Below are 24,226 nucleotides of genomic sequence, written 5' to 3' on the forward strand. Positions count from 1 at the left end.
AGTCATTTCTCACCAGGGGCTGCAAAGTTAGCGATAATTGGTTCCTAATTTCAGTATTGTTAAGTTAGAATGGGTGGAACTGAGCAGACTAACATTATTTTCTTTGCAGTTTTCCCACACACACAATACAGCTGACAAGTTTATGGCAATGTACATTAAGACCTACCATATCGAATTTAATACCTTTTTAAGACTTTTTTAAGGTATTAAATGCAGATTTGTAAAGTCAAGACTTTTAAGACTTTTTAAGACCCTGCAGGAACCCTGTTTGTTGGAAAAACATAATGAGATTTTTTATAACACCAAAGATCCAAAAGGCTTCACTATCATTACCTCAGCCCTGTTGGAGGGTGTGCGGTGAGCAGGATGTGGGTCATGTGTATGTTTTTTGGCAGTGTACAAAACTATCCCAATATTGGAATAATATCAGCGAAGAACTTAGAAAAATATTGGGATACGAACTACTGTTATATTTAGGTCATTTAACAATAAAAGACATTCCAGAGTAAGGATAAATATTTGATTAAAATCCTCTTGGCATCGTCTAAAAAAGCCATCACATGAAAATGGTGCAAAGAGGACCCCCCTACCACAAATAATTGGAGAGACATTGTAGAAGAAATTCACAACATGGAGAAACTTATGTATAACATAAGACTACAGCAAGCAACTTATGAAGACCGATGGAATAAATGGACAATATACAGGACGACAACTGACACTATTTTCTAAATGTTTGTGTTGTAAAATTTCAAAAATGAAACAACAAAATATAAGTTGAAAAAAATAAAATAAAATAAAATAAAACTTAACTAACTATAGTCTTATAGTTTTCCACATGCCAAAGATTCTCAAAGGGGTTTCAGGTCTGAACACAGGTCTGGTTGCCGGTCCATGTGTGAAAATGATTTCACGTGCTCCTGAACCACTCTGTCACACGCCTGATGCACCCGATGTTTCCTGGCACTGACCAGTCTTGATGCTCTCTATCAAACTGATGGTTATCCAAGAAATTAGAAGCTCTTCACCGCATCAGTTTGGGTTAAAGAACTTGTTGCATCTGAAACATATTAATCACTGCAGGAAATATCCAGTGGAAAGGTCTGAACTATTTGCTGAGTTTAATCCAGCAGGGAAGTTTTTGGCCCAGGCTTGTTTCAGTTTCGACTTTATGCGCCCTGTTTTAGAATTTCTTACAAATAATAACAGCAAACAAACCTAAAGTTAATAACTATATTTAACGGATTGCGATTAGTCATGTTGGCCAACACCAAGCCCATTTAATTCAGCCACTGCTGCCAATGCAGGTCTGTTGAGTCCAAATGGTCCATCAGTCATGGAGAGCCAGCTACACACACACAGAGGAGCTGTTCGGCACATACTGACAATATTTAGGCGTTTTCACAAGCGTATTTAGGGCTCCAATCCAGAGATGATTTGTCATTCGTTTATTTATTTTCACTGACAGTGGTGACCTTCCAGCAACAAATCTGCTTCTCAACCTATTAATGTCACTGCCGCTGAGCCAAGTCACAGAAAGGGCAAAAGTCAAGCAAAAAAAGAGTGGTAGAGAGGTAAAAAAAGAGGCTTTTAGATTGATATTTGCAATATGTTACTTGGCTAAAATTTACTTAGGGGGTCAAATGAGTGGCCATTTTTGTCAAAAAAAAAGTTGTAAGAAATGCATAGAACTGTGTTGAAATAATGCTAATCCATTTGTGCACAGACTACTGATATTATTTGACAGTGGAAGCTATATTTTCAGAAATGTTGGATTTTGAATAGCACGTGTATGTGAAAACTTTTGCTGGTGGACGGACGTGACATTACCCATGATGATCTGGTCAGTACCAGTACTTTATTAGGAATAAACTTATATACTTACTATTGCTAATTCTCCTCTTATTCATAAATGTTAGTATTGTGGATCTACAACAATAACAGCTGACACAAAAACACAAAATGTGGCAGTGGACGGATGTGACATGGTTGTTCCAGATCCCATCATACTGATGCTCGGCAGCCATGTCACCGTTTCCACTAATGATCCCTGTGCAAAAACTAGGATCAGAATTATTTATTGTATAGTTTATCACCAGACTAAAGAGTAAATAACAAAATAGAATTGTTATTTCTTCATAAAAATGCTTATTATTAGAAAACTGTTGATTTAAAAAGTGACGTGTGACATTCTTAATGTATGTATTGGTGTAACATAAGCAGGATGGATCAGCACCATACTCCATATTGAACCTGTAAAAATAAACATGTGATATGTAGTACAGAATCTGGTAAGAAAAACTGGGGAATCTAAAAGAATAGAATATTTGTTTTTCAGGTAAATTCAGTTCAAATATAACTTGGCCATTTGTGACATGAAAATATAGCATTAATTGTGATGAAATTGGACATTTTTGACCTGAAAACATAGTTCATATGACCATCAACATGTTGAACAGAACTAAAATCCTGTAAATTTGCAGAACTTGCATTTACCAACACAAAGTTCCTTTGGGGATTCACTTAGATTGATTTCTTATGCACAAAGACAGAAATAAGACCTCTAAGCAAATTTTAGCCGTACTATAATGTGGGGGTTTATTACTGTGGGTGTTTTTCTACTCTATTTTCTCAGTACTTCATTTACTACCTGCCATATGATTACATGTCATAAGATTTTTGTTTAGATGGATAAAGTAATTTAAAATGTAGTCAGCACACATGCATTTGAAGAGATTATTTAAGTATAAAAAAAAGAAAAAGATAATGAACAAATGGATCAGATTCTCTTTTAATAGCTCTTTTTTGGACCAGTTTCAGTCAATGCACCACTTGTCTGTGCGCTGTAATAATTAGAGGTTTTCTTCCAATCAGGCCAGCTGGACTTGGAATTTTCATTTGGAACAAATCTACTCACAGGGTTTACCTTATTTTAATTAATTTGAATAAAGGGAACTGTTGTTGTCTGCCACTAAAGCTTCAGTGTTTTGTCTTTGTCTTCAAACTCACCACCCATTTTTAATTAAACATTTATTTTCCATAGCGCTGTAAAGACGTATAATCTGGTGCTGAGCTGGTGGTACATCTGAAAACCAAATCCACAGGAACGCTAGAATACGGGCCTTGCAAGTAAACACAACCTCCGCTCCCTCTCCTATAAAATCTAACCTGGATTGTCAGGTGTGGTTGGGTGACGTCTCCATAAAGACCAAGTGCGATCGCGTGAAACGGCCAGTAGGTGTTGAGCATCTGGAGAGAAGGCCATCTGAGTGACAGTGAGGGTGTGGTACGGTAAAGTCTGCAGCTGCCGCCACGTAGATGTACTCCACAGCAGGATAGACGCATGCTCTGCCTTAGACGCCTGCAGACATAAACAGGAATTAGAAATTAAAACTCAACATGCACAAGTGGGTGAAACTAACTGAAACTAGAAGCACTCAGAGAGCGCAGACCTCCGCCAAGGCTGATCAGTGGCCCCCCCTGTGGGCCCCCCCCCAACGCCAAGGAGGTTATGTTTTTGCCAGGGTTTGTTTGTTTGTTTGTCTGTCTGTCTGTCTGTCCGTTAGTGTGCAACATAACTCAAAAAGTTATGGACAGATTTTGATGAAATTTTCAAGGTTTGTTGGAAATGGGCCCCCCCACCCCCGATCACCACCAAAATTTAATCATTTCTTCCTTATCCCATTTCCAACAAACCCTGAAAATTTCATCAAAATCTGTCCATAACTTTTTGAGTTATGTTGCACACTAATGGACAGACAAACAAACAAACAAACAAACAAACCCTGGCAAAAACATAACCTCCTTGGCGGAGGTAATGAGAAAAAAAAAACCAAGTTGCTGTGAAATCCGATAATGGACTGGAGCATCTAAAACAGGCATTTCTTAAGTGTACGAAAATGCGTTAGCTCTGATTATTACAATTATCCCATTACTGCCCGTTATCAGACATGTAAACAGGCTCTGTCTTCGACCATGTGTTTGTCTTTCAGTGCGGCTCAGACCCAGTGTTCTGCTTTGACGCCCTTCGCCGAGGCAGACTGACATGCCCTCCGACCCCCGTCTTATCACACTGACCTTGCACGCAGATGCCACCACTGTCCTGGCGCTGTCCGAAGCGAGACAGAACATCTCAAAGCCGTGGCCGTACCTGGCGGACAATGGCGCAGACATTAATCATGAGCGGGCTGGAAGATAACGGCAACACTCGATACGTGGAAGGACAGACAGGATGTAAAGGAGGGAGGAAGGCTGTGCTACCAAAAACAGTAAATCACATAGTTTGTTATTCTGAAGCTTCTGGGCTCCAGCCTCTGGGGCTGTGCTGACAGGTAAATAAGCAGACAGTGTGAAATTAAAATAGTGTTCTGTGATGAGTGGACCTTCTCCCTCTGACAGAGATGAACAATGATGATGCTCCCGCTAATCACTCACAGCGTAATTACTTTTAGCTTGCTGACCATCACCTGCTTGTTTTAAAATGTCAACAAAGTGAAACCACAGCCTGCGAGTCAATGGAGGAAAAATTCTGCTCAAGCGGGAACCTTTCAAACGCTGCAGCTATTTGGCACTCCGGTGAGAGAATTATTTATGCCACAAAAATAATTCAGCCACTTACTCATTATAATGTTTCTATTATGCACTAAATGATTCAAGGGGGGTGAAGCCAAATGGAGGTGGAAAAAATGCTTTTCAACACACACAATGCCCCCACCTTGAATAAATGGCTGTGCCGTACGTCATGTTTACGGCAGATTGACTGGTAAATGGATTTAACATTGGCCACAAATGGAAGCAATATATTCAGCCAGGAGAAAAGGCTCATGGGATGGCAAGAGAGGGTTTGGACTCTGATTAGCCGAAAAACAACGGAGAGCGTCAGGATGTTTATCAGGTTTAGATACAGTTAGGGATGTAATGATATGAAAATTTCATATCATGGTTATTGTGACCAAAATTATCACAGTTATCATTATTACCGCGGTATGGTTGAAACTGTGCTAAAAATGTTCAAAAAGTACCGATACACACACTGAAATAATTTAATAAAGTTGTATTTTAAAAAATAAATAAATAAATAAACAAAATAAAATAAAATATTTGGCACAATGTACCTTCTGTTGCAGAAACATTCAAGTATTAACCCTTAGTGGTCTGAGCCTATTTTGTCTGTTTTTCAGTCCTTTTGATTTTGCCTTTATATACTATATAAACAAATGTTTTCTACACCCATGTTTGGGATCTTTTTTTTTCAACACAACTTCATTTATATCATCTGCCTATTATCTTTTTTCACTTTAACCTACTATAAAAACACAAAAGGACAGAAAACACAAAAAATACATAAAATCCGATTTGAAAAATGTATATAATTTATTGCATAAATAACACACAGATGCTTAACGAACCTTTTCAAAGACTTGGTTCCAAATATTAGGTATATAAAATTAAAATTGTAATAAATTAAAACTATACTCAAATATTCGACATAAAAACAGATCTTTACATAGGTGTTTTTTCCCCTAAAAGCGCCGTAATCAAACACGGTTATCATGATAATTAGAATTTAAACGATAATACTAACCGTCTGCAATTTTACAGCAGTTTGTCGTTATACCGGTAATCGTTACATCCCTATATACTATATAAACAAATGTTTACTATACCCATGTTTGGTATCTTTTTTTTTCAGCAAAACTTCATTTATAACATCTGTCTATTATTTTTTTCACTTTAACCTACTATAAAAACACAAAAGGACAGAAAACACAAAAAAATATATAAAATCCGATTTGAAAAATGTATATACTTTATTGCATAAATAACACAAAGATGCTTAATGAACCTTTTCAAAGACTTTAAAAGTGAATATTGGTTCCAAATATTAGGTATAGAAAATTAAAATTGTAATAAATTAAAACTATACTCAAATATTTGACATAAAAGCAGATCTTTACATAGGGTTTTTTTTCCCCTAAAAGTTATCATGATAATTAGAATTTAAACGGTAATACTAACCGTCTGCAATTTTACAACGGTTTATCGTTATACCGGTAATGGTTACATCCCTAGATACAATACAGCCTCGGAGACCGTAAATATGTGATTCAGTGTTGCTTCATTAAGAGTAGTATGATGTTTTTATAGTGATGCATTTGGAATGGAGACTCATTTTCTGTTTTCTGAGAACACGTTAACAAAGTGCTATTGATATTATTTGTACAAGCTGAGAAAGTGTAGTTAGTGTTACCACAGACGTTTGGATACTCACAGTTTCTGGACCTCAGGCCACAGTGTGTTCTGGAGAAGATGATCCTCAGGCGGAGGCTCTGCACATTAACACAATAACCCAACAGACTTCAGAAATCCTTACATAACTGTCATTTGCAAGGCCCCTGAAAACTGAGCTGTTTAAAATTCAAACGGTACCGGTTTCCAATTTACTAAATGAGGATTACACCCAAGTGGCTATTATAATTTTCCTCTTTTAAACCCCTGTACTGTTAAGCCAAAGAGCGACAGATAAAGCGTTGCATATGTGCATGTGTGTATGTGACAGGCATGCGAGTTAAAGAGAAGAAGAAAGACAAGAGTGTGAGCGCCACAAAGACTGCGAGAAAAAGAGTGAACTAAAAGCTATATGCTCGACTGAGAACACAACTGATCGCCTGGAGACAATGTTCTCTCACATTCAGATACAGCTTCTTTTAGCATTTTCGCTTGCATGAAATCCTCGGCGCCGCGCTCGCCTTTTCCTCCCCAAAAAAAGATATTTTAAAACAACTGCGGTTTTATCTCCGATTCTTAACGGCTGCTGGCTTTGAGGGGGGGATCAAACCTAGCCGGGTGCCAATCCTCTTCCTCACTGCAGGCTGTACACGACGAGCCTCTGTGTGCTGTATAGAACTGAAAACTACCCTCCTTGTGTTTTTTTTGTTATTGGTCAATGGCTTCCCCTTTTGCCTAATTATTCATTCGTCTTTCTGCCTCGGGAAGCTAATCAAAGAAGTGAAAATGCATTGTTAACAACACTCTCTGCACTTGCCCGCTCCCTGCGCAGCCCGGGGTCACTGATACTTAAACTTTGCAATCACATCAGCGTCTTTCTAATTAGCATTGCAGATTAAGGAGTGGCTTCAATCATGCTGATGACAGCCCCTGACACCTTCTAGCCTTAGATTTTAATATACTGCATTACATTGGCTCTACTCTACTGATGTACATCCCATATTTAAGCTATTACTTTGTCTATTTTTACTTGGTTTTCTGCACCCTGTTTTCTCTGAGCCCTTATTCTTTTTCTTTATTTAGGATCCCCATTAGCTGTACCATAGCTACAGCTATTCTTCCTGGGGTCCTTACAATAATCTTTACAACTTGTCAGTGCAAATAACACAATATAATCATTCCAAACAATTTTCACACACTACATAACATACAAAAAAAAACAGACACGACAGCTCCTTTAGGTCAGCAGCGGTATAATATATACAGTACATATACAGGGTGGGGAAGCAAAATTTACAATGAACATTTAGTTGTTTTTTCTCAGCAGGAACTACGTCAATTGTTTTGAAACCAAACATATATTGATGTCATAATCATACCTAACACTATTATCCATACCTTTTCAGAAACTTTTGCCCATATGAGTAATCAGGAAAGCAAACGTCAAAGAGTGTGTGATTTGCTGAATGCACTCGTCACACCAAAGGAGATTTCAAAAATAGTTGGAGTGTCCATAAAGACTGTTTATAATGGAAAGAAGACAATGACTATGAGCAAAACTATTACGGGAAAGTCTGGAAGATACTATTAAAGAAGAATGGGAGAAGTTGTCACCCGAATATTTGAGGAACACTTGTGCAAGTTTCAGGAAGCGTGTGAAGGCAGTTATTGAGAAAGGAGGACACATAGAATAAAAACATTTTCTATTATGTACATTTTCTTGTGGCAAATAAATTCTCATGACTTTCAATAAACTAATTGGTCATACACTGTCTTTCAATCCCTGCCTCAAAATATTGTAAATTTTGCTTCCCCACCCTGTATATTCAGTTAACCCAGGTATCAATCATCTATGGTCAACAGATGCGTCTTAACTGATATCTTAAATTTCATTTTACAGTTTTCTTGTGTGATGTGTTCTGGTAGTTTGTTCCATTCTTGCACAGCTCTGTATATTATCATTTGTTTCATTGCATTTGTTCTTGATTTGGGTAGTGTAAAATTACCTCTGGTTGTCTGCCTGGTTGCATAGCTATGTCTATCTGAACTAAAACCAACATTTTTGTACAAGATGGATGTTTTTTTTTGTTCTGATAATATTTCTAAAGAAAACCAGTAATGAATAAAGTAATCTTTTTTTTAACAGAGAGCCAGTTCAAGTAATTATGCATCTCAATAACATTTGTTCTGTAGCCACACTGCAATGCAGTGCGAGCGGCTCTATTTTGTACAATTTGCAACTTTTTAATATTTTCTTGTGTTGTATTTGACCACAGAGCCTCAAGCCCCGTAGACCCCGGCAGTAAAACACAGGGAAACACTGTCTGTTCGACTGCATGTCATTGTCTCTTATAAGAGCATCCAGCGACAGGCAGGCAGGAACATGTGCTGAGCTACTGAGTGACTCAACATGAGGAATATGAATCAGGCCATCAGACTGTAGAGGGAGACAGGAATGCATTTTTGCTCGAAAATTATTTATCAGACACGATCAAATTTAACAAGCATTTACTCAGAAGGGAAAAAAAAAACAGTACCAGTCATGTTGAGCGGGTGGAAGTAGGACTCCTGGTATTGATCAGAGACACTGTTGAACTGCTTCTCATCCTCACAGGTTTTCTGGACCAGGTCACCTGCAAATTAACCCATTTTAAAAACCTAAAAAAAAATACTCAACAGATCTCGTCAAAGTTCAAGTACTCAAGTAAAAGTTGCATCTTTTGTCAGATTACTGAATGAAGCTGACGGAAACTGATTATCAAACAAGAAGAGGCTCCACATGAATACTCAAATGCACAGCTGACTTCAAAGATTCAAGATTCAAAGCGTTGTATTGTCATGTGTACAGATTTCCCTGTACAACTGAAATCTTACTTTGCCGTCCACACTGAACGCCAAGAGAATTTAAGATGTATAAAAACAGAAATACAATAATTTAACTATGGAATTAAAACAAACAAAACAACGTGGCATTTAAGACTGGCACGCAAAAGAGAATGAGTATAAAAATATAAAAATATAAACGACTATAACTAAGAGAAAAATATATATTTAAATAAATGTGTAATATCTAAGTAATTGTGCAAACTGTCAGAGATAAATAATTGCTAACTGTGCTAGACTGAGATGAACAGTACGATATATGAGCAATTATTTAGTATAAGGTGCAAGTATTTTACCTTGAAATACGGCCTTGTTTGATAGACCCAGGGCAGGTGTGCTGGCTCCTTCTGGAAGGTTGGCAGAGTCCTGGCAATGAGAAAATAAAGTGATTAACAGACATGTTGGTAACTGTGGATTTATGAGGACTGAAAGTAAAAGTAGTCATGTCATTAAAGGTTCAGTGTATAACAGTGGTTCCCAACTTTTTTTGGCTCGTGACCCCATTTTAACATCACACATTTCTGGCGACCCCAGACATTCAAGCCTCAGACTTTTTTTTTTTTTTGCTAAAATTAATTTGCTTTTGATCATGTAATAGTTTGCTATACTATGGTGCAAATAAACGTTAATTTTAGACGACATTTAGTCTATATAATGTATATTATTATGGACGGAGGCAGTAGAGTCAGGTGTAGATTACTGCACAAAGTAAGAATTTGATTTTCCTTGGTCAAGATATGTACAGTCAGTCCAGCTTGGATTTACAAGGCTGACAATTAATACTGAACAAACAAGAACTCAAACTATGAATTATGAAAGAGCTGCAGCATCTGAAACCGACCACAATGAACATATGACAGATAAACAGAACCACAGTGCTTCAGTTTCAGCTTCACAGTTTAATATCTTTGATGTATTGGGATTGTCTCTGTCAACTCACCACATATTATTTATTAGTAAGTTTTGTTTTGTTTGTTTGTTTTTTAATCAATTACTAGAAATTCCAGACGACCTCATTTGAATTTAAGGCGACCCCACGTGGGATCCTGAGTCCAAGGTTGAAACACACTGGTGTATGATATTCAGTGACTTCTAGTGGTGAAGTTGCAGATTGGAAACTATCCGTATGGCTACAATCTCTCATGTTCATTCATACGAACTGTCCCATTTTAAAAATAAATAAATCATTCATTCATTCAGTCCTCCATTTCCTTCTCCTATTGGTCGCAAGAAACCCTTTGTTAAAGCTAGTGTTTGGTGTGTCCTTTCTGGCCTTTAGTTGAGGACATATAAATGCTCATCTACACTCAGAGGTGGCAGTAATGCACCTTAATGCTGGATGGCACCCACTAGAAAACAGAAAAAAGAAGAGAAGGAGTCTGTTCGCAGCCCCATAAATCATAAGGCCTTTACACACTGGGCACATATTTCTTCCAGGGATTAGTTTGCATGTAAATTTTTATAATTATTTCTCTTTTTTTTTTTTTTTTTTTTTACAGCTTTTTATATCACAAGTACGTTCATACAGGTCCTGACTATTCTGCACTGAAAAAGTGATGTTTTGTTTTAAATTTTTCCAACACGAATAAAGGCAGTAACCGATCATTTCTGACAGACACAGAGAGAGTACAAGAACCACTGACCTACCATATCAAATTTAATAGACTTTTAAAGACTTTTTCAAGGTATTAAATGCAGATTTGTAAATTCAAGACTTTTAAGACTTTTTAAGACCCGTGTTAACCCTGTTAGCCAGTAAAAAAAAATAAATTAAAAAAAAACTGCAGGTAAAGTCAGCTTTGCTTTTCCCCAATGTTTATGGTGCACGATGTACAAGAATAAAATGTCTTTACGACGATATCCACAAATCTTTAATAAGAAATAGTTGTAACACATGACATTTGTCGTTATGCATTCCTTCGTGATACTCTTTTCAGCTTTTATGTAACAGGACTTTCCTCATGATACCTGATAAACTAAGCAAAAACCTACTTAAAAACACTGAGTTCAAAAACCAAACTGAAAGACTATGCAGAAGTAAAATAGACTGAAAACTACCAGCTACATACCAACACGACTGTTTTCTAAGTATGGAATAAACTTGAATAAATCCCTATTTTCTCACGATACTCACACTGGACGTCAACAGCTGTTCTTTCGAGGTCCCAGAGATGTTTGCGAAGTTCTCCACAAAGTTACGAGGAGCCTGGAAAACACGCAGGACCTTCTCATCGGCTCCAGACACGAACTGAAATCTGCCGACCGTGGCCAAACACTGCATGTCGTACCCGTGGATCTGCGGCCTCGAGATTTCGTGCCAGGTCGCCTTCAGGGTGAAAGAAACAAAGACATTGTGGAGAGGCAAATGCGATCAAAAGGATCTGAACGAGCTACAAGTGGCTGCCGGGGGAAGTGCCAAGCATCTCGGCGAGTCTCTGATGTTGTGGAACTGTGTTTTTTGGCTGTAAACCCAAGCATGGAAAATCAAGCCAAACACAAAACTGAGCGGACGTTGAAATAGAAGTGAAGATGAAGGACTCGACGACAACACCTGTTTTACTCTGGCACGGGGGAAGGGCAACATTGCAGTTGGAATCTTGATAATGTTCCCACCTAAACTGACGAGCTGTCACGCCGCCTCTATCATGTTACAGGCAGAAGCTTAAGGTGAAGGGAGAGCTTGGCTTTGTAGCGTACAGTAAATTAATAACGAATCTACGCATATCTGACAGCGTTGGTGAGGATGATCAAACAATCCTAGCAACTCAGTTCACATTTAGTTCTCTTCTAAATGTATAATTACACTAAAATACTCCTTTAACACTCACAGAAAGTTAGAACATGAACATATCAGACTCCATCACGCACAATCAGAGGTCATTATAAGGAGCACATCGCAATAAATAAAGAATAGGATCAATGGCCCTCAAGGTTCCTACACATTTGAAAATTTTGGAACTCGCTGCCTCCTGACTTGCGACTTCTCACCGACCCGCCCCTGTTCAAGTCCAGGTTAAAGCCTCACCTGTTTAGACTGGCTTTTAACCCTTCGCACTGAGACACTATTATGTTCTTATCTGTGGTCTCTTATCACTGTGGGTTGTGTCCTATTGTTTAATGCTGGGGTCTCAAACATGCGCCATGTCACCAGTCACAAGTGTTTGCTCCTGGAGGATTCTGTTGGGTTTCTGTAAATTGGCTTAGAGTCTGGTTTTGACCAACTCTATATATAAAGTGTCATGAGATAACTTTTTTGTTGTGATCTGGTGCTATATAAATAAAATTTGATTGATTGAGTGATTTGATTGGTTTTCCCCTGTCAGTCGCTTTGGAAAAAAGAGTCTGCCAAATGCATAAACATAAACATAAACATGCGTCCTGGGGGCCAAATGCGGCCCACCAAAGGTTCCAATGCAGCCCGTGGGATGAATTTACAAAGTGCAAAAATTCCACAGTTAAGGCTGTTAAACTCATTTTAGTTCAGGTTCCACATACAGACCAATATGATCTACAGTAAAATAACAGCATAAAAACCTACAAAAAATAACGACTCCATATTTTCTTCTCAGTTTGATGTGAAAAAAATATTCCACTATGCCTCTAAATAATGACAAATTCAAATTTTTGTCTTTGTTTAAGTGCAAAAAATAACATTTAATTATGAAAATACTTACATTTACAAACTATCCTGTAACAATAACATGTGAATAATATGAACAAATATGAACAACCTGAAATGTCTAAAGAAAATTAAGCACAATTTGAACAATTTTCTGCCTGTTACTAAGTGTTTAGTGTCTTTCTGGTGGATACTTCGGGGCAAAAATAGGGCTGACAAGCTGATCCAGGTCCTACAAAAACTGAAGTCAAGGACATCATTGAGACTGATGGACGAACAACAGTGTCTTTGTAGATCTGATCCATAATGCACATGTAAAAATGATAAGTTGAAGCAGAATATTGTTAAAATTGCACTTATTTTTCTTAAGAAATCTCAGTTTTTTCAGGTTATTCACATCTTTTTTGTTTGGATAGTTTATTAAAGTAAGTATTTTCATAATTTAATGGGGGTTTTTGTGCTAAAACACAGGCAAAAATGTGGAGTTGTTGTTATATATAGGTTATTATGCAATTATTTTCCTGGTCCGGCCCACTTGAAATCAAATTAGGCTGAATGTAGCCCCTGAAAGAAAATGAGTTTGAGACCCCTGGTTTAATGCATATTTATGGTACCTGCCTAACCTGTTTCTATCTTATAATTTAATCATGCTTTTAGATTTAAAGCACTTTGGGCTTCTTTATGTTGTTGTGAAGTGCTAGATAAATAAACTTTGATTTGATTTCTAAATTCCATACTTGTTACAGACCCTAATTTCCAGATATCTTGGTTAAAAAAAAAAAGCCAACCAGTCTTTATATTTGGGATTTATGAGCCAGTCGTCAGAGAATTTCCATCTACCCATTATGAGTTCTGCCAACGATCATACAAGGCATGTTGAATATCTCGCTCACAAACAGTGTGTGGACATCACCTGTCCGTCGAAGCAACAGTGAAATTTGATGACACCTGGGCGGGCCTTAAAATGGGTTGGAGGAGGATAAGAGCACAAGGTTGGGTATTCATTCATTTTCTGGGACATGTAGCTTATTGTATGTGCTCTCACACAAACATTTTAGCTGCCTTAAAAAAAAAACAGATCGATCCATTTCTTTTTTTTAGATATTCCTAATTTTATGTTTTAGAAAATAAAACAGTGGTAACAGTCTTGGAAGCATGAATATTTTTTCCATACACTTGTTTCCATTTCCCATACTTTTCCAGACCTGGAAATTTCTAAAATCAAATTCCATACTTTTATATGCTTGCGTAGGAACCCTGGGCCCTGTATGTCACCGGCATGTTGTATCAAGAATCAACCACAACTTGAATTTGTGAGGTTGTCAGATTCTGCCACTATGTTACAGTCCTGTGGTCTTGAAGCAGGAGATCAATCTCCCAGTAGAAGTGGGTGGAACTTTCACTGGAGGAGAACTCAGCTACTTAAATTAAAGTCCATATGAGTACGTATCAGTGCACAATCATAACTATATTGATATCTCTAACCATTTCTATTTTATAAGCCATCAAAAATACAGACCATTATAAGTAAAGGCACATTTTTAACATTTCAAAAATTCATGAAAAATGCAAAAATCAAAATTTCTTAAAACTGTGAACACAGTTTGTAGACATTGTCTCAAGGAAATGAATCCGACCCATAACTTTGGTAGAGATGTTTGAAGAAACTGCTAATGAAGATGATGACGAACACAGCGCCTTCACAAAATCTCATGGCCAGTGAGCTTAGAAGACAAAACAGATTTATTTGTTTGTATGTTTTAAGGAGCAGAAAAACAAAAAGTCCAAACCTGTTGGCTGTCATGTTTCCTCCATGGAGTGAAGAGTCTGGTGGTCTGGTCTGCACCCACACTGAGGATGAACTCACCCTCAGGGTCCCAGCTCAGGTCTTGGACCGCATTAAAGTGACCTGATATGACGACGCCAGGCCTCCATTCCCCCTGTGCGGACGACATCGTAACGGTGAATTCACAGCTTTTAGTCTTTAATTTAATTTATCTAGAGACCCCTTCCACACGTTCATCACTCACACCGTCCATAAGAAACCTCATGGGAGTAGTTTGATTGGAACTTAGGTGTTGCTGTCTGCTGAATCAATCTCCTTTGAAACATCGGAATTAGTTCTAAACTCTTTGGGGTGTAACTTAATGAAATGAAGTTATCCCTGAATGTAATGTTGGGACTTCAGACCCGACTGTTTCTCAGGGACATCCGACAAAGACACATGCTAAGCCAGTCAAACTGAGTGGCAGACAGGAGATGGGCTGTGACTAATTACACTAATAGCAGTCTCTCAAACAGTGTAGCTGTGTAGCAGTGCACTGACTCCAAATCCTATTTAGAACACGGTCCTGCTTGTGGCGCTCCAGGACAAAGTCATGCATTTCTTATGAAAATGAAGAAATAGCCTTCAAGTCCCTGTGAAACGCCCAGTGGAGGGTTGTTTGCTCTTGCATATTTATGTGTTTTCTGTAAAACAGGAGCATAAGGAGGTCAACTCTCTCCCAAAATGCATCTTCTCATTGGTCAGATTCATCTGGTGAGAAATGACAGTGAAAGCCCACAACAGCAAGCAAGTTCATAGATCCCAGCACTGGTAGGAAACATGTACTCCTGGTGGAAGGACAGAAAACCAAAAGATTTTGGAAGGAAATTTGTATTACTCTTCAACTAATGGCAAACTCTGAAATACAAGAGTTGGGGGAAAAAATAAAGTCTAGATTTTTTTTTTCCAATTTAAGACTCTCATTAAGTGTTTTCTGGCTACATGAACTGAATTCAAAACTTTATTCAGGAATAAAATACTCTTTCTTTACTAAAACCATATGCCATATCTGAATGGAGTCACAATTGACACATCACAAGAAGCAAACAGTTTCCATTGTCATGTTGCAAACAGGTTGAGCAAGAAACATCTCCATAGGAATAGTCATGAATGTTCAATTTGGACATTTCTTACAATTTTCAGAAAGTAAAACCTCAATTGATTAAATTAATTTGATGTACTGACCAACCCTAATATAACATTTGGAAATATCTATACAACCGCTTTGTCCCAATTGTGTGAGACACTGGCCTATACGTAGAGCTGTCACAATACTGACACCTGAGACTGTAAACTCAAACTGATAAGTGTTAGAAAAATAAAAGCAATTAACACTAGGATTGTCTATTCTTCATGTCACCTCTGCAGTATAAATCTAATCATAGAGTAAATGTGCACATACCCTTTATGACCAAGTAAAGACATTTATTAGTATATAACTTCAAAACATACAAAATGAATTTTGTTTCTCATTGACTTTTCTTATTAAAAACTGGCATCTACTTGCTTGGTTATCAAACAAAGTGCACAGAAAATTCATTTAGAAATATCAAGTGAAACCTCCAATCTTAAACCTACATTAAAAACACACAGATGAATGTTGTGACTCGCATTTTACCTGTTTTGACAGTGCTTATCTTTGCATAATGTGTGACGTATGATTGGCGTACTTGTGCAGCCCTGACGGAGATCATTATCACGAAATGATCATCGTTAAAAGATTATTTCAAATAAACGTGATATGGAGATTATGTAATAATCATGACAAGTCTACATACACAGGGGTGTCCAAAAAGTCTCTTTACAATTTAAAAAATGTATTACAAAAGCAATTGATGAGATAAGTTAATCAGATTTGTTCTATATACACAGTGGTTATCAAAGTTTTTAACCACATAGCATTTGTGTATTTCAGGTTTCACCCTGTTGATGAAAGGTTCTGTTAAATAAAAAACTAAAAATGGCTACTCCTCAAGAAAAGGCACAACGTATATCGTGGTTTATTGAAACAAAATCAGATACGCAGAGTCAACGAAATTTTCAAAAAATTCAATCTTCTCTCAGTTTTTGATGTGAACGTTTACCAGACCTGTATCTTCATGTACAAATATGTTCACTTAACTCATATTCTTCCGAAAGTTTTTCACAATTTCTTTATGTTGTCTTCTGTTATTCACAACTTTCCGACATGATTTTCAAGCAAATTTTATCTTCCGTACTGCCGAACTTCAGTCTGTCAGTATTCTCTGAAATATCTTGGACCAAATCTGTGGAATAATCTAAGACCTGAACTTCAAACATCTACTTTATCATTGTTTTAAAAAGCATCTGAAAAGGACTTTAATCCATGAAAAAATGTAAAGCTGTGTATCACTCAATTTGTATTTGATGATTTGTAATGTAGATTACATTTTTACTGTTTTTACTTTAGTGTATTATTTCAGTTATATTGTATTTTTTAATTATTTTTTTTTGTGTATTGCTCATTTCGGGGGAGGTATTCATATAAGCCTTCTTTTTGGCTTCTAACCTCTCCTGCACAATTTTGTTATTTGTTTGAATGTTGTTGTTTTTTCTATTGCTGTTTTATTTTGTGCAAATAAATTAACAATTAACAATTAACAATTAACGAAACTACAGGATTAAGCATGGAAGATATCTACAGTCACGTCCATTAATTCGTGCATGGTACAAGACATTTATGGAGACAGTGACAGTGTTGGATAAAGGGAGGAGTGGACGACATCCAGTACAGTCTGGATGTGCTTCATGTAACTAATGGTGCCCATATAGAGGAGTATTCAAGGAGGCAAAAAAACACTTCAAGATCTACTTTTTATTACCTCTGCCATTATGTTTTCATTGGTGTTTGTCTGTCTGTTAGCAAGAGAACTCAAGAAGTTATGGATGGATTTTCAGGAAATTTTCAGGAAATGTTGATACCGGCACAAGGAACAAATGATTAAATTTTGGTGGTAATTGGGGGGGGGGGGGGGCTGATCTGCCTTGGTGGAGGTCTGTGCTGTCTGAGTGCGTTTCTACTTTTGTAATAATTTCCACAGATTTGTCTATTTCTTTGCTTTGGTAATACATTTGTTAACTTGTAAAGAGACTTTATGGACACCCTGTAAATGGTCTGTAGAAGAGATTGATGACTAACCAGCAGTAATGAGTTTGTAAACAGTTTGTATTGACTATCGGTATTGACAGAACTTGGCTCTGATAGTGGCTGATGGGTGATATCAGGCTGATACTAGCACCTTAAATCGTCTAGTTTTATGACAGTTTAATACTCAGTTTCAGATTTATTTACAGATTCAGTTATTAATTTATGTATTTATTACTTTGAGTCAACAGTCGTCTCGTTTCTGATAAAGTCAGAAGTAGATGATTTACAAAAGGGTCCCATTTTCCTCAGGGAGGCTGTGATATAGGTAGATTAATCATGGCCACACTTCATTAGTGTGGTGCCAGGTCTGTACAGAGGTCTGACACCCTCCCCCTTCAATCCAGAATAGGGGGTAAATCTTATCTGGGTTGTTTGGTTAGTTCTTGAGTGGCTATAACTGTACATTTGTGAAATAGTGTCATGAGGGAACATAAGGAACCGTGTCATGGTATTAAACTGGAAGAAATCCCTTCAAAAGAAAAGGGCAAATAAAAAACAGGTCTTTGTCAATCTTTGCCATGTTCACAGTGCGGTGGCAGCTCGGAGGTTGTTATTCTTTCATAAACCGAGAGGGACTTTCAAAGTGATGATACACAGATTGTAGAAGGAAGGAGAAAGCAGCGGAAATATTTACCCTTACTCTGACGGAGTGAGAGACTGATATCAGCCTTTAAAAAGTCACTGGTTGACCTCTAATGTGTAGTGCAGGATGTAGATCAGGGACGTCAAATTTATTACGAGGGTCACCTACAGCCCAATGCGATCTCAAGTGGGCTGGACAAGTAAAATAGTAACATAATATCCTATAAATAATGACAACTCCAAAAAAATTACATTAAATTATGAAAATAGTGACATTTATAAACTATCATAAAAATGTGAATAACCTGAAAAACTGAAATTCCTTAAAGCAGCGAATGACGTTCATCACCAATTTTTCATCAAATCTGTAAAACCAGAGTGATAGCCTAAGTGTTACAAATCTGTCTTTCCATGATTACACACCTGAATCACTTCCCTCATGGTGAACAACTCGAAGTGTATTCCATCATAAGCAGCCCATTTGTTTACAGACTAAATCAAAACCAAACTGTCACTCAGGCCTTTTTGGAATTCCATGCAGCTGCAGCAGCAAGAGGGAGTGAAGCCGTTTACGTGTTTGATGCTGCTGCGGCAATTCCCATTCCCACAATGTACTTGTGACAAAATTGCCAAAAAGGCCCATGTGACATATCGGTTTGGTATGTAAACAAACAGACTGCTTGTGATTGAATCAACTTCAAAGTTGTTCACGGTGACAGAAGTGATTTAGGTGTGTAATCACAGAAAAGATGGATTCGTGATACTTAGGCTATCACTCAGGTTTTATAGTTTTGATGAAAAATTGGTGATGAAAGTCATACGCTGCTTTAAGAAATTTCAGTTTTTCATGTTATTCACAACTGACTTTTTTTGGTAGTTTGTAAATGTCACTATTTTCATAATTTAATGTTATTTTTTTGGAGTTGTCCTTATTTATAGACTATTATGTTATTATTTTACTTGTCCAGCCCATTTGAGATCGTATTGGATCGCAAGGTGACCCTTGTAATAAGTTTGACATCCCTGATCTATGGCCTGCACTACACATTAGAGGTCAACCAGTGACTTTAAAGGCTGATATCAGTCTGACTCACTCTGTCAGAGTAAGGGTGTAAGGTGTGTAATCACAGAAAGACTAAGGGATCCGTGATACTTCAGCTATCACTCTGGTTTTACAGATTGGATGAAAAATTGGTGACGAACGTCATACGCTGCTTTAAGCAAAACAAGTGCAATTTTAACAATATTATGCCTCGACTTATCATTTATACATGTGCATTACAGATCAGATCTACAAAGGCACAAAACATTTAGTAACAGGCAGAATATTGTTAAAATTGCACTTAATTTTCTTTAGACATTGCAGGTTGTTCATATTTCTTCAGGTTATTCATATTTTACTGTTAAAGGATAGTTTGTAAATGTAAATAGTTTCAGAATGTAATAGGGTTTTTTGCACTAAAACAGAGAAAAATTAGGAGTTGTCATTATTTAAAAGCAAAATGTAAAATTATTTTTTTCACATTAAACTAAGATGAAAATTTGGAGTCATTATTTATAGGTCATTATGTTATTATTTTACTTAGGCTGTGTGTGGCCCCTGAACATTTAGATTTACAGTGTCATTTTTACATGTTGAAAATACATCCCGAACTGAATTGGAACCTTTGGCGGGCCGGTTTCGGCTGCATGTTTGACACCCCTGGCATAGATGAAAACATCAAACATGGTTGTATGATTTGAAGAAACAATTTCAACTTCCCATACTTCTGAAATACCAGTGTGGTATGATTTGAAAGTGTAAATGAGGTTGTGACTCTCACCTTCCGGTCCTGGTCTTTACACCAGAGATGCAGCGCTCCATTAAAAGCATGAGCCACAATCATGGATCCATCCACACTCATCTGGCAGCCATAGAAACCCAGAGTGTTACCACCAACCTCTCCTACACGCACCTGGTGTGAAATGGAGGGAGAGGGGAAAAAAAAAAATCACAGGGGGGATGATCAGACCATTTATATCTGACATCAGATGGTAAAAGAAGATTTAGTTTTTGGGTCAGAGCCATCATCTTGCTCCAGAAAAACATGAAAGTAACTATAGCCATTATAATGCTCAACAGGAACCATATATGGAGAAGAAAAGCAAATGACTGAAGGAGGTTATTTTTGTATCCAATTCTACACCTGCTCTCATGACATTCAGCATACAGCGTAACCTTTTTGTTGTGTCAGACACCTGGGTGTAATTGAAACATTAGGCGATAGGTTTAGGATGATAGAAATGCAGAAAAAGAAGACAAACTAGCAACGTCAAATCTGTTCCCAGTCTCTTTCCGAGACTTATTAACCTAAGAGATCAGAAAAAAACACCAAATTAGGCTGACAAGTCAGATGAGAAATTATGCGAAATGGAACTTATTAGAGTTAAATAAACTGTGCTGTGGTTTTTCTAACAAAATATATTTGTCTAATGCAAAATGAAAGCAACTGCGGTGCATAGCCTCATATTAAACAAATAATCATGAAAAATGGAAAAGCTTGAGAAAACAAAAGGATTTACATAAATTGGATTTGGGTGAGAGCCTGTGACCTCTGCGTCGTGTTCACGAGAACGATGGTATAGACAGAGGAAACGCTCTGTGGGGTCTGTGTGAAGGGTAAGCGCCTGCTGAAAACACAGTCTGGTTTTAAAAAGCCCACAGTCACTGCATCTGGGGTCAGAACAACATTAAAATATATATACAAAAAAAAAAAAAAAAAATCCTGAACGTTTCTCAACACCCATCCAGTCTGGTCTTTTCTGTGTCAAGACAATTCTGTATTGAATTTGTTGGATTCAATCACTACCTGGGGCGCCTTGGCCATTCTGATTTAAGTGCAGTTACCAATTACACCGACATATGAAATGTACTTTTAAACCCTAGTCTGAGGTCATTCTAACTTCACTGAAGTTTCTGTAGAAAAAATTATAAAAATAGAATAAATAATCCAGTATATTTAAACCAAATGAGAGTCTATGAGATAAAACACAAATATCAATACAGTTGCAATCTGTGTTCATTCACCCATTAATTTAAAATAATATCCATAAAGAACTGGAATTACATACTAGAATAGAGAAAACATGACAATATTAATATCATATTGTGCTGATTGCATAACTGGTTGGTTTCAGTGCTGGATTATGAGCTTAGACAGAAATAACTTGAAATAATGTCAAACTAAATTGAAATATTTTAAATCTGCACTAACAAGAATGACTGGAACATCTACAGAAACTGCTCTAACTGCAACACACTGGCTGGTTTTTGCACAAAAATCATACTTTATCCAAGAAATACAGTAAAAAAAACAAAAAAAACATAAATGTTATGAATTGCCATCACACTGCTGTATAATTAGTCTCATATTAGCTACTTTTACACTAAAAGACACCTCACAGTTCTTACACTCATCACAGCTGGCTTATGAATTTACATTGATAAAGCAGGAACAGCAGAAAAACTAGATACTTTTACAGAGGATTTTACAGACCAACTATAAACGTTGCAATCACAAGGATAAAGTTGAGACCTAAATCTACAAATGCAAAAAAAAAAAAAAAAAAGATAAATTATTTATAACAGGGGTGTCAAACTTATTTTAGTTCAGTTTCACATTCAGCTAAATTTGATCTGCAGTGGGCCGAACCAGTAAAATAACATAATAATATAGAAATAATTTCAACTCTAAACTTTTCTCTATGTTTTAGAGCGAAAAAAGTTAATTTACATTATGACAAGGTTTACATCTACAAACTATCCTTTCAAAAGATGTGAATAACATGAACAAACTGAAAAAATAAATGTAATTTTAACCATATTATGCCTCAGTTTATCATTTCCACATGTACATTATAACTTACAGATCACAGTGGATCTACAAACACACAAAACATTGAGGAACAGGCAGAATATTGTTAAAATTGTACTTACTTCTTCTAAGACATTTTTGCAAAATTATACTTTGTTTTAGTGTAAATACATGAAAATATTAAAGAGAAACATTTGGAGTTGTCATTATTTATATGTTATCATGATAGTATTTTACTGGTCCTGCCCACTTGAGATTGAATTGTTCTGAATGTGGAACCTGAACTAAAAGGATTGTTAATATCTTAGTGTAATTTTTGCATTTCACGAATTCATCCCAAGGGCCGGACTGGACCCTTTGGCCCCTGGGCCGCATGTTTGACACCTGTGATTTATAATCGAGTTAAACAGCACAGGGAATAAAAAGACAGCCTTCTAGTTGTGCACCTGGGTGCAACAAGTTCCCTGCACTGCCCAAATGAGTTGTGCGAGTTCACTCGAAGACTTTGAGAACATTCAGGGAGAATAACTTCTCTCTGCCGTGAGGAATTTAAACAATTAAAAGCTTTATCGAGCCCGAAGCACATGGAGGTAAAACTGGGCCCAGAGGGAAGATCTATTCCAATCGATAGCAGAACTGACCCCAGAGAGCAGCGCTGTGGTCTGTATCCATACACGGCTATATTATATCTCCTCCATCTTTAATTAGCCAGTGCCTTAAACGATATGGATGTAGGATGTAAAGAAATATGTGAAAGAAGTGCTAAATTCCTGCGTGAACGATTAAAATCAGAAAATAGGAGCTTAATATATTCAGCTTTTTAAGTAGGAAGGCAGAGTGAGAGCCTGTTTGGCTTCAACATTAACCTGAGGAAAAGAAAGTGAAGGAAAAATGTGCTCAGACTCAGCGTATGTTCAATGCTAGACAAACACATTTAAAGGCACGCACACATATCTTCGCTACATCTACTGTATGTGGCAGCAAAGTGTTGTCCTCAATCATTTGGCACTCTTACGTCCTGGGTTGGTCATCAATGACCTTCAAAATAATGCCTGTCTGCAGGCTGAAACACAGCGGAACTAATGACAGCAATAAAGGCATGCCTTCACTCTGAACGACACGATCCGGCCGCCATCCACACGGGGAGAAAGACAGAAAGGAAAGAGCGACAGCCAGATAGAAACATGGATGGAGATATTGAGGATGAGCGAGATGCAACATTAAGCAGATTGATTTTAAAATTCTGCACACAAGAGCCCGCCGTAAATCATGCAAAAACTCACAGTGGCAAAAAGCCGTCATTTGTCTTGTTTACGAGAGGAGAACTATATGGATGCTTGGCGTGCCTTATCAGTGGCCGGTGGGGGAGGAATAGAACAAGGACAGCAGAAAAGGGAAGGCATAGATCATTCAGAGAAAGACAGAGGGTGACGAGGAGTGAAGGTGTTCAGCCAAGACCGGAAACCCTGAACGGTGATGTTTTTCTACATACACTTAAGACACGTGTTCATGTAATGGACTCATTTGCCCACGACTGATTTAACCAAGGTTTGGTATGAATCATTCAGCCTTAAACAGAAAAACACAACGACACAGCTGATCAAGCTCTGCAGTGATATCACAGGTACCCAACGGAAAGGCCTGTCTGGATTATACAAGTGAACAGCTGTTAACCCTTTAACCCCTGACACATTATTCCAATGAAACATGCTGCTGGGAATTTGTGTCTGTTTCAGTGTCATTAAAGCTGCTGTGAGGATGTGCTAGTGTTCCTTTTCTTCAGTGGTTTTGCTTTACTGTGTGATTTTTGGTCAAAACAGGTGGAATAACAGAAAAAGACAAAGAGAGGAATTGAAGTTTTACAAGTTTTTACCAAATACCACACTCAGAATGTACATCAGTAAGAGATTTACAATGTTGAACATGAACTGCGAACCAAGGTTATAATAGTTTTGGATTTTTCATTATAGTTTAGTTTTATTTAGTTTTGACTTTTTTTCTGTCTAATTCAGTTAGTTTTAATTTGTTTTTACAGCAGGTTTGCTAGTTTTATAAGTTCTCGTTTT

At 37.2% G+C, this 24,226-nt stretch overlaps 1 protein-coding gene across 1 annotated transcript in view; it reads right to left on the bottom strand.

Moving 5' to 3' along the window:
• The window catches only part of elp2 (elongator acetyltransferase complex subunit 2), a 67,407-nt gene that overhangs the window by 12,695 nt on the left and 30,486 nt on the right, over positions 1 to 24,226 (bottom strand). Inside the window, exons 11-18 of the mRNA XM_030148132.1 lie at positions 20,130 to 20,261; positions 14,521 to 14,670; positions 11,246 to 11,437; positions 9,408 to 9,477; positions 8,766 to 8,861; positions 6,272 to 6,329; positions 4,078 to 4,150; positions 3,169 to 3,361 (exon numbers count right to left, since the gene is read on the bottom strand). Coding sequence (XP_030003992.1) covers positions 3,169 to 3,361; positions 4,078 to 4,150; positions 6,272 to 6,329; positions 8,766 to 8,861; positions 9,408 to 9,477; positions 11,246 to 11,437; positions 14,521 to 14,670; positions 20,130 to 20,261 — 964 coding nt within the window. The remainder of the gene's footprint in view (positions 1 to 3,168; positions 3,362 to 4,077; positions 4,151 to 6,271; positions 6,330 to 8,765; positions 8,862 to 9,407; positions 9,478 to 11,245; positions 11,438 to 14,520; positions 14,671 to 20,129; positions 20,262 to 24,226) is intronic.

Source organism: Sphaeramia orbicularis, chromosome 11 (genome assembly GCF_902148855.1).
Source record: "Sphaeramia orbicularis chromosome 11, fSphaOr1.1, whole genome shotgun sequence".
In the NCBI taxonomy this organism is placed as follows: domain Eukaryota; kingdom Metazoa; phylum Chordata; class Actinopteri; order Kurtiformes; family Apogonidae; genus Sphaeramia; species Sphaeramia orbicularis.